The sequence below is a fragment of the Macrobrachium rosenbergii genome, chromosome 29 (genome assembly GCF_040412425.1).
Source record: "Macrobrachium rosenbergii isolate ZJJX-2024 chromosome 29, ASM4041242v1, whole genome shotgun sequence".
NCBI lineage: Eukaryota > Metazoa > Arthropoda > Malacostraca > Decapoda > Palaemonidae > Macrobrachium > Macrobrachium rosenbergii.
This window is the reverse complement of record NC_089769.1, coordinates 16,976,778-16,996,756: the sequence shown is the minus strand read 5'-3', so window position 1 is coordinate 16,996,756 and position 19,979 is coordinate 16,976,778. Positions and strand designations below refer to the sequence as shown.

The following is a 19,979-nucleotide window of genomic DNA, read 5'->3' as shown; positions in this document are numbered from 1 at the left end:
CTTCCTTCATTTTTTCAGTCAATTAATCAAAATGAGCATGTGTGGAAATGTGTGATTTATTATAGCCTCCTCCTTATGCCCTGTTCTTGACAGGTTTTAAGTATTTAGTAATTTATCTTTGTGTGAGGAACTGCAATAACTGTAGTAACGTCCGTATTCAAAGCGCAATATGTATTAAATAATGTAATGTTGGCGCTTGAAATCCGTAAGGTCGGGATTATCGTTTCGACCTTCTTTTATTGTACTGTAATTTTTTACTTTGGCTACACCTGTAATAGCTGTGATTATACATGTGTAAGCTGTGAAGTCTTCTATGCGATTGTAACTTTTTTTTTTTTTTTTGAGATACCGCTTGTTAATACAACTGGCATGGGTAGCTCAAAATGTCACAACCAATGCTTTCAAGTTCAAAGGTAGCCAAGGTCTTCAGATGGTGCTGCCTTCCCGCTTTATTTGGCATAGCTTTTGGAGTTAGTTTGCTACTCTCCCGCTCTTCTGCACCCGGATTGCGATCCACCATAGACATTAAGTACCAGGAACTTCATTCACTTTTTTGGTCAAGATTGGTGCAGATGGATTTAACTCAACTTTTCTAAAGCTAAAGTTATGTATATATATATATATATATATATATATATATATATATATATATATATATATATATATATATATATATATATGTGTGTGTGTGTGTGTGTGTGTGTGTGTACACCCTAGCACCTTCTCTCTGAGAAGAGCTATTTAACATAAGCTAAACTTGTATCGGAATATAAGGCGTAAGTGAAACATATTGGTGACCAAACATTCCTCGGAACCCAGAAACATCACAACACGCTTCATATCCTTTGACGTCAGAGTACCATAAAGTTTATCGTGACTGTACTGACTATATTTATTCATCAGCCACTTGTTGGGCTCACCTTGATTCTCACTCCTCGTGTTCTTGAATGATGAAATGAAATAAATCAATGACGATATGGAATACCATTTCCTGAACCTCGGAACATAACTGACTCAGTAGGAGTTCCAGGAGTTTTGTATTTTGACGATCAGTTAATCATTACAATCGAATAAACAAACTCACAGCTTATCGGTATTTGTCTGGGGACATGCCATCATAAAATCATACTTTGTTTACTTAAAGAAAATAGTGCTGCACTCTCAACGTACGCATGAAAGTGGGTTTGTTGACGCACAATGAATATATTTGTACAGGTTGTAGGTCAGGTATTTGATTAAGATTCTGGGTCAGGTGTTCTTCGAACTTTACCGTCATGGGTAACTTACTTCATTTGGGAATTATCCTTCTATATCTGTCTTTAGCTATGCACTGCATGAATTAAAGTGAAACATGCTGCAAACGTGTTTGCTGAGTAAGTCCAGATGGATGCTTGGTACTACTTTTTTTTATGTATCTGGTTTATGCATATCACCAAGATCAGTTGATGCATTGACAAGATGTATAAGTATATTAATTCCCCTGACAGAGGGTGGCTAAGGGAAAATCCACATTCTGGTCACTACTACATCTTTGACAGATGAATCGTGGATGAACTCCCTGTTGGGACAACATTCACTACACATTAGCTGCTTCATATGCCTTCTTGGATGAATCATCAGCATCGCGTCGAACCCTTTCACGCACATTGTTCCATTCATATCTGTCGTGTAGGCACTGTCATGCTTCACATACATATACATGTATGTACTGTATATGTATGTCTATATATATGAAGGAGTTGGAGATAAGAAATAAAAATTTATATGAACAATATTACTCCTTTTATACTGTCTGGGGTACACAGAAGAAAGCAGACAAATTCATGTTCTTCAGGTGTCAAAGAAAAGTCTGGTTTAAACTGATTTCCTTGAATGTCCTTAGTTTTTAAATTTGCAAGCCTTTCTCGGTTTATTAACCCGCCAGACCTAAATCGTAAGTGGCTTCCACAGCCAGCCTCGTTGAGCACATCAAGTTTAGCAGTCCCACAGACGCTGTGCAGAGGTTGTAGCTCCAAGGATCAGTTTCATCAGCCTACTTTCTTGATGAAAACTGATTTCATTAGTCTACATTCATTCCCATAGGTGCGTAGTGCCGTCACTGCACCTCACGCGGTGTACTATGGGCATTACTTAAGATTTCTTTGTAGTGTTGCTTCGGTCCCTTTGATTCCTTTCATAGTTCAACTGCGAGGTTTTCCTCCTGTTACACCTTTAAAACCACCTTTACTCTGTTTCCCTTTCAGTGCTGAATGACCTCATGGGTCCCAGTGCTTGGCCTTTGGCCTAATTTTATATTCCAGTTCCAGTCTACAGCACATTTGTGGAGGATTCCTTGTGCTTTCACTCTTTTTTTTCTTTTACTTAAAACCCAGTTGAACAAATGCCAATGGTTAGAATTCGAAAATGAGAGAGACAGAGAGAGATTTTAGTTTTCAGGTAACCTAATTTGTTTGATCGCGGAAGAGAGAGAGAGAGAGAGAGAGAGAGAGAGAGAGAGAGAGAGAGAGAGAGAGAGAGAGATTAAATGATAAATAATGCATTGATAATAATGATAATGTACGCATCTGTTCCAGAAGGTTCACTGGTTTAGACTTAACTGGCAGCGCAGGTTCTCACCCAAAGGCGCCCTGTAAGCATTGTTAATCCCTTGACTCCTTCAAATCAAGCAAGACACTACGGAAAGAAATTTCAAATAAAAGTTATATAACATCGAACTCACGACATTTCCGTCTCATATTCGATCGATGATTCTCTCTTATTTATAAACACCAGTCCAGGAGACTTGGGGTAAAGTCAAATGAATCACAAAATGCGGTGTAATGGAAAAAGTCTTTTTCTGATCGGTCTGATTTATATGCACATATATCATCTTAAAACGAACAACTTTCATCGTTCCCAGATGGAGTAAGTGATTGTAAAAAGGATATACTAAGGCTAAGTCATTTAGTCAAGGGAAAACTTTGCACATCAAATAGTTAATGTATGTGGGTCTTCATATACGGCAATGGAAATACACCCTGGACGCTTGTTCAATAACCATTTTTTTTTTTTTTTAGCAATTTTCAGACCATTGGAAGTGTTTCTTTAATTTCTTTGCACATTTTTTCTTTCTAGGATAGCCGAAAGGTCATATCAGCCATCTAAGCTGTACTTAAACCTAAGGCCCAGTCTCAAATCCTTACCGGCGCTGATGCACTGATAGTTAATCCAACGTATAGTGAATTCTAGGTTAAATATCTGTGGCTTAATATTTGTGAATTTAAAAACTTCAAACATGTGTAAGTGAAAAAAATTCATATACTATGGCACAAATCTCACTTAATATCAAACTCTGTACTCCATGAAAACAACCTACGCCCGTAAGGATTAAAACCTGGGCCTTAGGTTACAGTTATAGACAGTTGACTCTAATTTTCTTTTGTCCAACCCGGTTTGCCCAAGTTGTTTGTCAATAGGTTTGAAGAGGTGTCTCACGATCAAACCAAATTTGCTCAGTGCGAGTCGTCTAGTTATCGTTATTGGTTTAGCGGTGGCATTAGGGAAAAAGAAAAAAAGACCCAATTGGAGATAAGATTGGTTGTTGAAAAGAGACCAAATTTCTCATGCAAATTTGCTTGTTGATTTGAGATCACAGCCACAGGACTGGCGTAATTATATGAGAGTGGACGAGGCAGCATATCTGGATCTCTTGAGGCTTATCATTCCTTTCATTAAGCACAAGGACACAAACATGAGAATGACTATCTACTTTCCTCATAACGTTGTCCCGTGAGAAGCTAGGTTAAAGTTCCTTAAGTATCTCTCCTGAAGAGCAGGTAACCCATTGTTTCTCGATATCTTATTGGAATATTCTTTAGATTTAACTATACATAAAACTGTATGTTCTTTGCATTTGAGGATAAAAAAAAAAACTTCAATCTCATTCCTCTTTACTTTATTTGGTTCAAGATTCATACTTGAGACGGGAAATTTAGACATTCTTTCCAAGTGAAGATCCAAATTATGATGTTTGCCGAAATTGCCGACCGTTCACACGAGCAGTGTTTTTGGACGACTTTAAGCCCCGCCCACAAAAGTCAGGCTGAGCTGGACTTCCTTTAGACCGTTTGTCAACGGCGTTGGCCTACCAAACACCACGTCAGTGTTGCCACACGTACGATAATTATCGTATATGTACGATAAAACGGCCTTGGTACGATGTACGATAGCATTTTTCCATTATCGTACGGTTTGTACGATAATTCTAAGGCGTTGATAAGTATATAATTACATATACAAGTGGTCAGTGAACTCCTCCATGAAACAAGCTAATTTCTAAAAAGAAAAAAAACGGAGATCGGGTCTATAGCGTACTGAACGGTGCACCCTCCCTCTGTCACTGTGTTGTTGTTATTGTTGTCTACCATGGCTGAGGCAAACAGTGATGATAGTGAAGAATTAGCAGCAACCCCAGTTACCTAGGAGTTAAAGTTATGCAGGGATTAAAAAATTCCGCCATACAGGAAGGAAAAGAAAGCTCAACAGCAGGGTTTTTTCAGAGGTGTAGAAGTTTCCTTGTAGTGGCATGCACAGAAATAAAGAGGTATAATTTCAATGATGGTGTCCTGTCAAAGTTAAACTGTCTCTGTCCAAAAATGCTCTCTCATCAGAATTCAGAGAAAGAATCTGAGCTTCCTCTGACTGTACCCCAGATGACCACTCACTACTTCAAAAGCTGGATGATCAATGGAGAATGTTTCTCATATTGCAACATGAACTTAAACATCTCGTTAATGAGTCACCTGATAAGTTCTGGGGAGAAGTGTCCCAAAAAGAGTCTAGTTTTTCAGACCAGCCAATTTTACTCTAACTGCTCTTTGCTTGCCGCACTCTAATGCTGAATGCGAACGAGCGTTCAGTAAAGTTAACCTCTTTAAAACTAAACAAAGAAACAGACTGAAAACAAGGACAGTTAATGGGGCTCTTCTCTCTGCTAGTTGCATCAAAGGTTCAGGAGGGTCATGTGTTCATTTTACTCCTGCAAATGATATATTTTCCAGAATAAATAATCATGCACAGTTATTACAGAACATCAGAGAACATGAATTTGATTTGGAAGAAGATTCTTAAAGATATACTTTACAATTATTATTGTTATTAATTTTTATCATGGGATAAGTATCAGTACCAGTCATGTTTAATTTATATATATATATATATATATATATATATATATATATATATATATATATATATATATATATATATATATTAAATTACTACTCAGTGATGCTATTTTGATTTTCGATGTTTTGGTGTGTTTAAAGGTATGTATGAGTGGGCCTATCAACTCCATATCTTCGTGTTAATTCGTTATCAGTTTAGTTTACGGAAAGAAGTGACGTTCTGAGTCGTATATTTTTTTGCCACAGTGTTAATACAATATAGTAATAATTTGTTCATAACATTAACTAAATATTCATAATTTCATTTTTTCGTGTTTGTAGAGAGAAATGTTTCATTTGTATTTTTTCTTAATTATGTAAATTGCAAGATATTAATGGCTACAAAGAAATCGTACATATATTCATTATTTTGTCAAATTATAAAAATGTATTAAATATCAGAAACAGTGTAAGATAATAATTACGATAAAATCTACAATTTTGTACGATATTTTTACTGAAAAACCCATAATTTTGAGGAACCAGTACGATAATTCCAATCCAAGAGTGTGGCAACACTGCACCCCGTTTACACAGTCCAGTTTCGTAACTTCGTTTCCAAACACTTGCTGGCAAACCGGGTTGGACAAACCGCTTGATCGTGTAAATGCCCATGAAATATAACTAATAACCACAACGCCCTCTTAACTTTTCGATTTAACGTCACCTCATTTGGATATTCCGGGTGCAGGTTCAGATCCTCCCACAGGCTAATGAATGTCTTCACTTGATTCTTCATTTGGATCTTAGGTCTTGAAGTGACAAGCATATCCAAAAAGTGAGACGAAAGTGAAAAGTTGAAACGGCGCTGTGGATATGACAAACACACACACACGCATATATATATATATATATATTTATTTATTTATATGTATGTATGTAAGAGGCAATAGGTTTCTTTTGTAATTTTTCCTGTTTAGTGGCGATAATTGGAACTAGTTAGTGTGGCGGATGAGTATAGGGCTGTTAGCCGCCTGAAGTTTTTCACTGGAGTGGATGGCTTTTTCAGTCTCTCGAAATGTGCTGACTGTTGAATGTTATACTAGTGTGAATTCAGCGTGCATAGCCTGTCTTTAAATCCATGACCTAGATTTTCCTTTATCTTGGTGAGTTTTTTAATGTATTTTTTCACTTAAAATAGATTTTATGATCAGATCAGTTTACGTTGTATGAAGTCAATTTTGCAGGTCTAGGCCTAGGCTGTGATGTACCGGTTTCTGTAGTGAGAGTACTGTACTCATATTCACAAATCATTTTTTCTTGCAGTTAGGATTGGCACAAAGCCAGTTTTTTTTCACTTTAAATCGTGGAACAAGTTGATGGGCTTGGCCTGGAGGCGCAAGCGGAGGCATACGAGCCTTACATGTATATAACTTTGGCTTGCACGTGTTTTGTTGTTAGGCTGTGGTACTATTGCAGATAACTTGAATGATTCTTTTGTGACGCCGGCGACTGGGAAATTCCGAGAGGGATTATTTTTCTGTACTGGAAGAAGCTATTCGCGTGTTTTTAAAAGCTAGACCGGCAACCTGTGTAGTGAATGTTATGAAATTAGAATGTAAGAGCTTAGGCTAGGGGTAAAACTTCCCTTTAGTTGCCCGGCCTAATTCCCGCCAGTCATCCATCGGGACCGTTTCCTCATAAATAAAAAGACATGACCAAATAAGATCTTACCTATTGACCCTAACTTATAGGACGACGTTCCCTGACTTGGCCGGGGGGCTATGCCCCTCCCTGGACCCCCCAAAAAAAGGCCGAAACCTGTCCCGGTCGGCGACGGGTGGGATTCAGGCCGCGCAACCAAAGTAAAGTTTTACCCAAGTATAGGCCTAGTTAATAAGCTCTTAACCAAACATTATTCTTATTGCTGCCCATTTTGCAAATCAATTTATATAGCAAAACGTACGACCAAAGGACAACTGAAACCATTCGCCGAACTTGCTTACAAAATTGTAGCCTATGTGTTGTAGGCCTAGCGTTTGCCAAAACTTGTAACTTTTGCAACAGTAACAAAAGGCTTAATTAGTTTCTGGAATTTTGTACAATATATAAACCAAATAGTACAGGTCAGTCTTGCTTCTGTTGCACTGATTTAACTTGGGTCATATAGGATAGTGTGTTCGTATATAGCGCATTTGCCGATCTTGAGTTGCTTGCAGCTTTGGAAAACTAGCATTTCAGGATTAAAAAAACTAAATAAAATAAAAGTGACAAATGTTCTCGTGTAACAGCACTTTTCGAGTTCTGTTACATTGACAATTTTTTTTTTTCGGAACCTGTGGTACGTACCATGACGATAATGGCACCAGGTGTCTGTTTTCTTCAAAGGCAACGCTGTTATGCACGCTGTTATTCAATTACCTACCCAAAGAATACATTTTATTCCATCCATTTTACATGTTTATCATTTTGAATATCATGTTCCAGAGTAGGTTGCTAGTGTTCTGCACATATGACTAGAGCATGGTAGTTTAAGACCGTAGGCCTAGCATATTTCTAAAATTGAAAATTAACCAGGTGTTCAAATGAAGAGCGAAACATTTAGTTCTAGACCATATATATATTTTTTATATAATAAAATGAAACTGTCTGACGTAAATTATACCAACAGCGTGCTGAATTAATTTTTTATAGTACATTCGGTTCGAGGAAGGTACAGTATTTTTCCTGCTTAAACAAATGCCAATATTTGGCTGCAATATTACTGCGGTTTTAGATTGAGCTGGACAGAAGCTAGCCCGAGTTCTTGCAGATTACGAACAGGAGGGACTTGAGTTTTTTTTCCGCCAGTGCTTTTTTTTTCTTCGTAAACACGTTTGGCAAGGTGCCGCAAAATATGCCCGTGTGACAGCACCTTGAGTCTATAGTGCATTGCAGTCTCATACTGTACTGCATTTTAGCGAGATAAATGGTGGATACGAGTAATGTGTGACGATATTTTTTGGTCTTAGTATTGTGTTAAGTTCAGAAGTCACGTAAACTTCATTTTTGCTCTGTACTTTTGCCTAGAGGCATTACACTGCATGTAATTGTCGTTTTGTCAGCCATAGGTCTAAGTCACGACGTGACGGATGTTCAGTAATAGTTGTGTTAGTCCTTGGTGTGACATTGAGTAATGGGATAATGAAATCAATTAATGTTCCATTCAGTGGTTTTTAAGCTACAAGTTTATGCTTTTTGTTATGTACTAAATACGAGTATTGTAATAAAAAAAAATGTGATGGAACAAATAGCTGTAGCAGATTGCATTTACTTATATCAGATATAGAACTGAGTACTATATCGGTAAAAATTTCACACTTTCTATAGCAACTTTGGGAAATAAGACAGTGTTAGTAAGTTACATAACTTTTATGTTATAAACACATTCCACTGAAGCTGTATCGTCAGTCCGAGGTATTATTTTTTTCTGCCCTTCACGCTGATAAGAAAAATCTGTGGAGATTTTAATGCTGTGTATTTCTGTACAATCACGCCTCCATTCGACCGCTCTATCACTTGCTTTTCCATATTGAATCATCCACTCTCACTTTTCATGCTTGGGAACGCGCTCGCACGCTTGCACACACAAGCATATACACACATATATACTGACGCACACACACACACACACACACATATATATATATATATATATACATATATATATATATATATACACACACACACACACACGAATGAAATGTGTTTGAACTCTCATCCCACAGTCTAGGAAATTTGAAACAGATCTGAAAGTGACAATCCAGTAGTGAGAGTGCTCTTCCAGCTATGGGTCTAAATTACTTGTAACTATTGGTGGAGGGCAGTGGAACGCTGCGAGCCACTTCACATGGAGAGAATGTGGCATAAATCAAGTTATAGGGAAGCACCGAAAGAATGTGAAATGCAGAAGAGAATGGCTGGGCTAAGCCGATTTGCTTCTCTTGTTCAACGCCTTGAAACTCCTTTTTTATTTTGCAGATATCATGGCTGGCATTATTTGCAAGATCTTACGTCAAATTGCTCATACACGTATGGAAGTCGAGAAATCGGAATTCAGCCGTTTGGCAAGTCCTCAGTTTATCTACTTGTGAAGTATGTAACGCCATCTTCCCTTTGTATGTTATGTAATCATTTAACCATCGTATTATAAATAGGTTGCTTTGCTCTACCTTAATGGGGTATGTTCAGAAAGGTAAGGGGACAGAAAAACACAACCCATTTTTTCTGCAGTCATATACTATATATATATATATATATATATATATATATATATATATATATATATATGTGTGTGTGTGTGTGTGTGTGTACACACACACACACACACACACACACACACACACACACACACACACACACACACACATATATATATATATATATATATATATATATATATATATATATATATATATATATATATATATATATAATATAAGCCAATGAAAAATGTATTTTATTTCTATTTTCCGGCCCCATCTCTCACTCTTAGTTCCGTCAACAGTAGATATTCCTATTCGACCATTTCTATTTAAACAGCCTTGAGAATGACAGCCCCATGAAGTAAGAATTTTCGATGTCAAAAATGGAGCTGTTATCATCGACAGTATTTTGATTCTAAAATATCTTGCTCCTGTCAGTGATATTTTATTTTAACCATTTTATCATGAAATATCTAAACAGCATTTTCAGTTTTGTCTCGGTCAATGGCTGCTTTCCCCTTCGTTGGTGCGATTCCAGTTTATGATATAAAATCCCTTAATTTCTTCAGCTTTCCTCTTTTAATGGATGGGTCTTACGAGATCCAATTTTTTTTTTTATCTTAGTATGGTAAAGGAAATGAGGTATCGCGCCCCGTCGACCTCAGGATGAAAATTTAGCAGACTCACTTCATGACCGATCTTAACGTAAAACTCTGAGGAGGAGAGTTTCAGAAAATTTGATATCACGGGAAGATTAAAAAGTCTTTTCACATGATTTTTATATTTAAAACTGTTTACATTTTTGGGACAATATAATGAAAAATTATCATAAAAATATTTACACAGACCATAAACACATGGTAAGCATACACACATATACACGTATAAATTTGTGAATATAAGAAAGGCATCCGGCTATAGGTGACAAAAATTCATATATATATTATATATATACATACATATATAAATTATATACATACATACATACACACCTACCTATAGAAATACATACATATACACACCTACTTACCTACCTACCTACACACACACATATATATATGTGTGTGTGTGTCTGCACGCGTACATGTACGCATGAGTATTGGTCCCTTTCAGGATCCACCCCTGATAGGGAAAATTGCTCAAGGGGAGATATAATTTATATTGTGTTTTTGTGTAGTATATTATGGAGTTATAGTCAAAATAATACTTTTTACTGTAACAGGAGGCATTTAATATGTGGATATTTATTTTAACGTAACTTGAGAGATCATTTTACGAAACCATAATTCAGCTGTCCTTGTTAATTGGCAGCCAGAAGTCAGGATTAGGGCAAGCTTTTATTTCCTGGTAAGTCTTTCGTTGTCCTAAGTATAAAGGAAAAATTACCTATGAAGTTCCATTGAGTATTTATTTGTTAAGCATAGACACAGTAATGCCCAACAAATGTTATATAACTATTGTATATAAACTCCTGGACTCATTACATTTTGTTGGTCAGTCTGATAACATATATGTGTGTATGTATGTTTGTACATTTACGCACGTAACGCACACGTGTATATTTTTATAAAAACATACATGCACACACATATATATATATATATATATATATATATATATATATATATATATATATATTTATATATATCTATGTAATTATATAATATTATATATAAATAATATATATATATATATATATATATATTTATATATATATATATATATATATATATATTTATATATATATATATATATATATATATATATATATATATTATATATATATATATATATATATATATATATATATATATATATATATATATATATATATATAGAGAGAGAGAGAGAGAGAGAGAGAGAGAGAGAGAGAGAGAGAGAGAGAGAGAGAGAGAGAGAGAGCCTGGAAACACATGGTGTATATAATTTATTCAGCCTTGGTATATAATACGTGATGAATAAGCACAAGCACATATAAATGCCTATACCATAAGTGTGTAGCAGTAAGCATGCTCATAGCTTGAGGTGCCGTATGCGAATACTTATAAGCAAAACGGAAATAGAAGTTTATAAAAAAATGTCTTGCTATATCAATTAAACGTGTATTCTCCAAAAGTTAAATAAGGTATATACATGAAAACAGATAATTGTTGCCTCTTCGTTTGACACTTAGGATTAAAAACAACACGAAAAATTAAATAGCAATTATGAGATGAACTCTCTTTATTTAGATTTCTGTGATATTTACTATCCATTTCAGGGACCGCGAGTCATCGTTTTTCTCAAATATCTTTCAAACTAATTATTTGATCGAAATGTACTTTGACACAGTGTACAAAACACCTCCCGCTGATTTTCGGGTAATATAGTGCATTGTCAAATGGTGTTGGTTAGGGCGTTTACTCTTGACTTTTAAAGGCAAAGTCGCATGAGTCAGCAGGACTAATCTACACAATCGAACTTCCGGTATCTCTCATAGACAGGAAAGGGGAGGCAGAGATGGGGAGGCCAGGAAAGTGGGTTGAGGGAGGGATGAGGAGGGGAAGGGAGAGGAAGGGACGGCATGGGGATAAAGGACGTTCGAATGCATAGTTTGGCGATGCTTGGCAACACCATGAAAGTCAAGAGTAAACGCCTAACTAAAACCATTTGACAATGCACTATATTACTAAAAAATAGCGGGTGGTGTCTTGTACACTATGTCAAAGTACCATTTCGATCAAATGATTAGTTTGAAAGATATTTGAGAAAAACGATGACTCGCGGTCCCTGAAATGGATAGTAAATGCTTCGGATTAAAATGAGTCCCTCATAATTTAAAGATCAGAATTAAGATATAAATAATTATCCATGACTCATATTTTACAATCTGAAACTGAATTATGGTAAATCCGTAAGCTTTATATATTTGGAAATTAAAGCTAACAAAAATTCTTATAATTCAGTCTTCGGTTCTTCATCATAAGCGTCGTTGTCGTAGCTCAGATGTTCCACTGAAAAAAATGAAAGAAAGTTAGATAAGGCCAAATCAAATTAGCGTTTAAGAAATTAAGGGGAATCAAAATATAAAGTATTTGGTAGAGATAACGGAAATGAAACATTTAGGTGAGAATCATTTAGAAACAAAGGCAAAATGGAAGTAAGAAATATAAGTGGAAGTAAGAGACGGTAAAAATAAAAAATCCAAAGAAGGAAAGGGTAGGAATTTTTTTTTATGTGAGGTGGTAATTCTAAGCAGATGTGATGATTATGACCAAATCTATATTTTTGCCTGCCTATATACATATACATATATAATGTGTATGTATGTATGCGTTTGTGTATATGTTTATGTATATATTAGGTTAAAAAGACTCAAAAGGAAAGACACCATCGGGAAATGTTATGGGGGACAGAATGAGAATAAGGATCACAACCAGACCAGCAGAACTCACGAGAGGTACTGCAAAGGTGCCGAAAACTGGGCGTTTAAGTGGGGAACTACCCGTTTCATAAATAATGACTCTAAAGTCGTCAACATTCTGTGGTTCGGCGCCCTGGCCAGAACTTTAATTGCAAAGATTTTAAAAGTTGTAGGCAGGGCGCGAAGCTCATCATGCATTACAGGAATATTAAAACCGACAAGTACCAAGATCTTAAGAAACAACGCGTGATCTACAACATTTTATGCCCCTTTTTGGGAAAGATGCCCCATGCCTATGTAGGAAAGATCGCTGCTTTCTTACCACTTTCTGGAAGGGCCTGTTTTTAGCTATTTAATTCAACAGCACGGCGGGAGAATAAACCGGTAGGAAAATTAAGATTTCCCATCATGTTACAGATGATTTCTGCTTTATATTTGTGGAAGTTCGCCTTTTTCATAAGTATAAACAGTCATCAAACAACCAACGAAATCCTGCTCCTTCCCACACTTAGGACTGCGACAGAGATGGGAAATGGGGAAATGCAGAAATTACCCAACAAAGAAAACCCAAACCTGGCTATACTTCATTGGAATGATGCTACCAGTAGGGAGAGCATCAACCGAGTTTTCGACACAAAACCACGCTCTTCATTGGACGGGTCGGTATCGTTCTCGGCTAGCACTCTGCTGGGCCCGCGTTCGATTCCCCGGCCGGCCACTGAAGAATTAGAGGAATTTATTTCTGGTGATAGAAATTCATTTCTCGGTATAATGTGGTTCGGATTCCACAACAAGCTGTAGGTCCCGTTGCCAGGTAACCAATTGGTTCTTAGCCACGTCAAATAAGTCTAATCTTTCGGGCCAGCCCTCTCTAGGAGAGCTGTTAATCAGCTCTTCAGTGGTCTGGTTAAACTAAGGTATACTTAACTTTTCGACACAAAACCGCGGAAGCCAAGACGGAACCTCTTATGTGATGGAAAATATTGAAAGAATCTGGTCCTTTAGATGTAGTTGCTAGATTACGTACTAGGAATATGGTCTGTAACCCAGGTCTTATTGACTTTACTCTCCTGTCCGCAACTGGAGATAAAAAAAGAAGTAAAAAATGCTCCGAAGCTTCTTCGGCGCAGTCGAGTCTTCTGTACAGCGCATAATGCTGTATGAAACTCAGCCATGGCCCATGAAACTCAGCCACAGCTCATGAAACTCTTAGCCTCGGCCCATGAAACTTACAGACACGGCCTGGTAGTGGCCTGTGTTGTTGGCACCTATAGTGGTGCCAGACGCACGATCATGATCATGGCCAACTTTAACCTTAAATAAAATGCAAACTACTGAGGCTAAAGGGCTGCAATTTGGTATGTTCGATGATTGGAAGGTGGATGATCAACACACCAATTTGCAGCCCTTAGCCTCAGTAGTTTTTAAGATCTGAGGGCGGACAGAAGTGCGGACGGACAGACAAATAGCCATCTCAATAGTTTTCTTTTACAGAAGATTAAAAACCGGCCTACGAGGCACCTCCGTCATCTTTGGTGGTTTAAAAGCGTTCATTGACCCAGTCAGGCATCTTATAAGGCATCTTATACCTATAACACTATACCTTACTTTAGGTAAGAGACCGTACTGTGATGGGCCAGCTTAATCTGAAGTTTAGATTAAGCTGGCCCATCACAGTACGGTCTCTTACCTAAAGTAAGGTATAGTGTTATAGGTATAAGATGCCTTATAAGATGCCTGACTGGTTGGTGGGATGGTTTAGATTCTAAACCATCCCACCAACCAGGCAGCTCTATCATTAGTTGGAAAAGCCTGTTGTTCAAAGGTATATATAAATATTTCGAAACGCGCAGCAACCATTGAAAAACACCGCAGCGCCTACCATACTTCAATTGTTTATTAGTCATATAAAGAGTGATAGCTATATGTATATGAGGGGGTGACTGAGTACCCAAAAAATATCGCCACCAAAATTCCTTATGGGGTGCAAAAATGCCTTCGTGTTTTACTAGGGCGTCATAGCTGTATAAAAAATCGAAACCGTCACAGTGTCATGCAAGGTCATTCCTTTCTAATTTCATTTTTTAAAGAAAATGTAGGACGAAGGACAATATGTATATGATAAAGAGTGGGGTGTAACCATTAATCAAGTAAGAGGGGTGCATTCTGAAAGAAAGAGTGATATAGGAATCAGAGGTTACAGAATAAGGACTGTTTAAGAATAAGCAACAAAATATATAAGTATGGATAAATTAGAGAGACAATTTTTGTTATTCAGTTATATGCTTCTGTGAAAGTTTAGGGAAAACTTGAGATATACGTTTTTATATGAAACCTTGTTGTCATTGCTCAGATATATTAAGGCTGAAGACTATAGTCAAGTAAAATATATATTTCTAAGGTAACCCATTATTTTGTAGATTATTCTTTAAATTTTAATCAACCATTCTTCAAACAATAAAATGTAAAGAAACGGAATAAGATGTACTTTACGCTTTGCTGAAAAGTAAAAAAGAATATAAAAAAGTTTCAAACCGTTGCAGTCCAGTCCTTACTGCCTATTGAGCGCGCTGGAAAACAGTTACAAACTTTATTGCTAAAGTTGGATTCATTCAAAATAAATCCCATGCACTTTTACCTGAGTCACTCTCCATCTTCCATCGTTCCGGTTCGTCTAAATATGCCGCGATACATTTGCATAAATATAGATATTGGTCCTGGAAAAGGAAAGACAAAATATGAAGTTTTTCCGACCGCAATGAATTATCTTGATGTTTTATTTTATTATTTTGCTAGTTTCTATATTATCTAAGATGTGTTGACTTCACCTGACACACAAATCACTGAAAAAACTTAATTTAGTTTTATGGTTTGTTTCATTAGAGTTCTAATGAGTAAAGACTGTCTCTTAAATAATAGAAAGTTTTTGTCGTTCGGAAAATTTATCATTACTTGGGCTATCAACAAATGCTTATTTTTTGGACTTAAAAACAAGTTTTTATACCTTGGAGTTGTCAAGAGGAATTTACTTCATGGATATCTTATCACGTAATTTTTCAGTGACGTCTACACTTTTTTTTAATGGCTAATAGTGTATATGAATTATAATCATGTTTAACTTCATGGAATTATCTGCATTTACTGCTAGTGAAATTACCATCGTTATTATACTTCTTCGAAGTATCCACAAGTCGATACTCCTTGCGGTTATTAAAAATTTTGATCGTATGGAATCATGAAAAACCAAATTATAGGGATGTCTGCATTTTTTCTTTGAATCATTGACAAGATTTTACAAGATTTTATTTTTTTTGCATATAAAACGTTTTTCAAACCAGCTAATTACATTTTGGTGTACTTCTTAGGATTTTTAAGAAGTCATTAGTGGAAATCTCAAAAGGTTTTGAAAGTACAGACTTGTCATCTTGTTTATTTCCACATATTGTAATTGTGAAACTGTTAATTCTTGAAATCAACACGTCTGTACCTTCTGGAGTTGTCAGTGTTTACATTTGGGAGAGTTTCCTTACCTGAGACTGTACCATCAAAGGCCTACATTCCCTCATTGCTAAGACTTCTTTTTTAATGTCTAGGTAGGGACTAGAAGGCTCTCTTCTGATTAAATCTATCAAGTTCCACGCGCCTATGAAGGTTCCCGTGCGTCCAACTCCGGCACTGTGAAAAACGTTACAGTGAACCTTTGTGTAATGTAGTCGTATCAGCAGTATTAATAGAATTGCTATTGTCACGATGTGTTCCAAGTACCTGGTTATTACACGACTAATCACAGAATTCAAAAATTTACCTCACTTCAGCCATATCTGAACTCTCATAACAATAAAAATTACGACTGAATACTGTAAAGGTAACAGTGATCCCTTAAAAAGTTCGTTAATCATGTGAAAAATAAAACTAAGTTTATCAGAGCAAGTGTGGGTATCAACAATTAAACAAGAAATATACTAGAGTAAAAGGGCATCACTCCATCAAACAACTTTAACTGTTTCCCTGGCCTTAATTCACTTCAGCAAAACTAAAGGAACAAAACATGTTTATCACTTTGCCTTTTGCACACAATTAATCTTATTCACTGGTGGTCAATAAGTGAAGCACTGTTTTTTAAAAATTTTAAATAAAAAAAATTATTTTTAAATTTAAAATTTATAATTAGAATTCACAATCTGAAAAATTTACTATTACTTGAAAACAACTCAAAAATTTCATTAATTCTTGAGTTAAATTAAATAAAACTAAATCACAAAACTTTAATTTATCAAGAAATTAAATTAGTCAAGCAAAATTTAATCTATCAAGAATTACTCAAGATTTGAAAATAAAATCTTAATAAATGAAAATTAAATCAAGTATGCAAAATTATCAAGAAATATTTAAAATGCTAAATAAATAAATTTTAAATCACCAATATATAAATGTGAAAAATCAAGAGATTGCAAACACAAGAACATACAAAAATACACAAGAGATTTATCAATAATAATTTCACAAAGGCAAAATTTCCCTAATATACCTTATTATACCATGGTAATAATAAGTAAAAAATTCACTTTACCCTAAACAAGCTTGTGAAAACTTTCGCAAAATCGCAGCTGCTTGAGATTAACAAAAAACACTTTTTTGTCAGGCACCGTTACACACTTTTCCTACATTCAGATCTCAAAAGCTAAGATGAACATCAGTGACCTCACTAACACTTTACGTTAATAATTAATCTCTTTTGAAGAGAGAGAGAGAGAGAGAGAGAGAGAGAGAGAGAGACCAACACTAAAGGTCTTTGAAATCAGAATGAACAAACTTTAGGATTCCAGTAGGAAATGGAACAATCAGAAGATGTCATTAAGGCATTTCGGGAACGAGATACAAGAGAAAATTCTAGAAGAGGAAGATGATGTAATCGATTGAGATGTGCTTTTACCCTCGAAGGCATATGTGACTTGAAGAAAAATCATATGGGACGAGATCAGAACAATACAAGATCAGAGCAATGTAATCTTAAAAATCTTAAACATGACGCAATTGCCATGTGCTTCGGTGCAACACTTGTTCATATTTCTCAAAAGGTACACATCTTTACCAGAAAATCGAATAGAACGTAACACTGCGGAATCATTCGTCTTCTTTTCGTATGATACAAAGCGTTTACAGAAATCTTAATATGATCAAAACAGACTGCAACTGGTTAATTATGATTGTCATGTTTTAAAAACAAAACCCGAGTTGGTTCCCAGAACGGATCAGCTATTGTTATCTCTCGACCTGTCAACACCTTATCTTTCGCGATGACAACTGAAGTGAAACAAACCCTTCGCTACGACACACACATGTTGCTCATATACTACGTTACTATTAAAAATGTATTATTAAGTCTAAATTATGCTGTTAAGTTATCCAAATCACCAACTCTTTTGAGATCTGACACTACACTACATACAATATTTCAACAATTATTATTATTACACACAACACGTGGTAAATAGGAGAATAAATATATCAAAACTATGGAAAGACATACATATTACAAGGCAGTATCATGAAACTATTAGTATTTGAGAAAGTGAGCTACTACTAGCTAGCAAACATTATTTGTATGAGAGAGAGAGAGAGAGAGAGAGAGAGAGAGAGAGAGAGAGAGAGAGAGAGAATTTGTGCGAGACAGGTGACATGATCTCTTTACATGTCAAATATGGTGGTACGCAATATTTTTTACAAAAAAAAAAAAAAAAAAATGTGAAAAAATTGCATGTATTTTGTCAGGTGAAAACTATTCTTTTTACTTTGTTTTGCGAAAATATTATTAGTGCTATCATGGGAATATTTAATGCCTTATAGATAACACACACACACACAAAACTCCCTATATATATATATATATATATATATATATATATATATATATATATATATATATATATATATATATATATATATATATATATATGAAATTCTTAACCCCTAAATCAAGTGGCTCTGGTAAGTGTTAGCCTTATGATTCTCCTACTGTGACATCAACTTACTTTCTATGTCAGTCAGTTTGATCTTAGGCATTGCTTTATCGTAAGAATAGGGCAAGTCCTGACACAGGAATTTTTTTACAGATATAAGAGAGTTAACACTATAGGTATGAAACTACTTTGGACATTCGAGTGCCCAAGCTATCCTAATCTAACCTAAGTTAGGTAATGCCTCTTTTGAAAACCCTAACTTTAAGATGTACTTTTCCTAGCTTGGTTATAAACTGCTGTTTTTAATGTGGCACTTTTTTTGTTTTTGCTAGGCCAGTAATTTATATTTTCAACTTTAATATCATTTGAATTGCTTCTCTTTCTCCTGTGTTTCTTTTTTTGTGTACTGGAATGCCGTTCAGTTGCTTATTTCATGTGATTACCTATGCAATGATATAAATAATAATGACTTTCAATAAAGTTACTAGTAACAATAACTTTTGCATTCAAGACACCGGGAAATAGTGTCACCGGGCTATTTTGTTCTGACTGTTTACCGTACGTTAAAATTCTCTCTTGGATTCTGTTTATCAGATTCAGATAACCAATTCCCTTCCAAAAGACGATGGCCAATCACCCCCGTTGAGGTCAGACTTGACTTTTTCCCCTTCCCTAAAGGTAAAGGACATCCTATGTAAACCTGTCAGTCTGGCCCCTTTTGCAAAACAGAGTACCTACGGTAGCTTCCAGGTACACAGACTCACCTGCAATGGGCAACTATCGGTTTTCCGACCACTTCATTTTGGGTCCTGATAAATGATATGAAGTCTAACAACTGGTCCTCGTGCTTGGGAACCCCGTAGTCAGGCCACGCCGTGAAGTGGAACTGTCGTATCTTTCGCTTTGTTTCGTCGTGTCTCTGGAAGGGGGATACAATTGTTTTCTGTAGTAGAAGAAGTATAGCTTAGTTTAGCCAGACCACTGAGCTGATTAACAGCTCTCCTAGGGCTGGCCCGAAGGATTAGACTTATTTTACGTGGCTAAGAACCAATTGGTTACCTAGCAACGGGACCTACAGCTTATTGCAGAATCCGAACCACATTATAGCGAGAAATGAGTTTCTATCACCAGAAACAAATTCCTCTAATTCTTCATTAGGCGGCCGGAGTCTCGAACTCGGGCCTAGCGAGTGCTAGCCCACAACTCTACCGACTCGTCCAACGAGGAA

General features: G+C 36.0%; 2 protein-coding genes across 2 annotated transcripts in view; one reads left to right on the top strand and one right to left on the bottom strand.

Annotated features, from left to right (window-relative positions):
* Window positions 1-6,202: 6,202 nt before the first annotated feature.
* The window catches only part of Mp (Multiplexin), a 657,865-nt gene continuing 644,088 nt past the window's right edge, over window positions 6,203-19,979 (top strand). The window contains exons 1-2 of the mRNA XM_067131161.1: window positions 6,203-6,310; window positions 9,165-9,278. The gene's annotated coding sequence lies outside the window, so the exon portion shown is untranslated. The remainder of the gene's footprint in view (window positions 6,311-9,164; window positions 9,279-19,979) is intronic.
* Window positions 12,180-19,979, bottom strand: part of LOC136854628 (receptor-type tyrosine-protein phosphatase alpha-like) — a 29,952-nt gene continuing 22,152 nt past the window's right edge. Inside the window, exons 10-13 of the mRNA XM_067131174.1 lie at window positions 19,516-19,670; window positions 16,322-16,466; window positions 15,430-15,508; window positions 12,180-12,381 (exon numbers count right to left, since the gene is read on the bottom strand). Of these exons, the coding sequence (XP_066987275.1) occupies window positions 12,323-12,381; window positions 15,430-15,508; window positions 16,322-16,466; window positions 19,516-19,670 (438 nt within the window). The 3' untranslated portion in view covers window positions 12,180-12,322. The remainder of the gene's footprint in view (window positions 12,382-15,429; window positions 15,509-16,321; window positions 16,467-19,515; window positions 19,671-19,979) is intronic.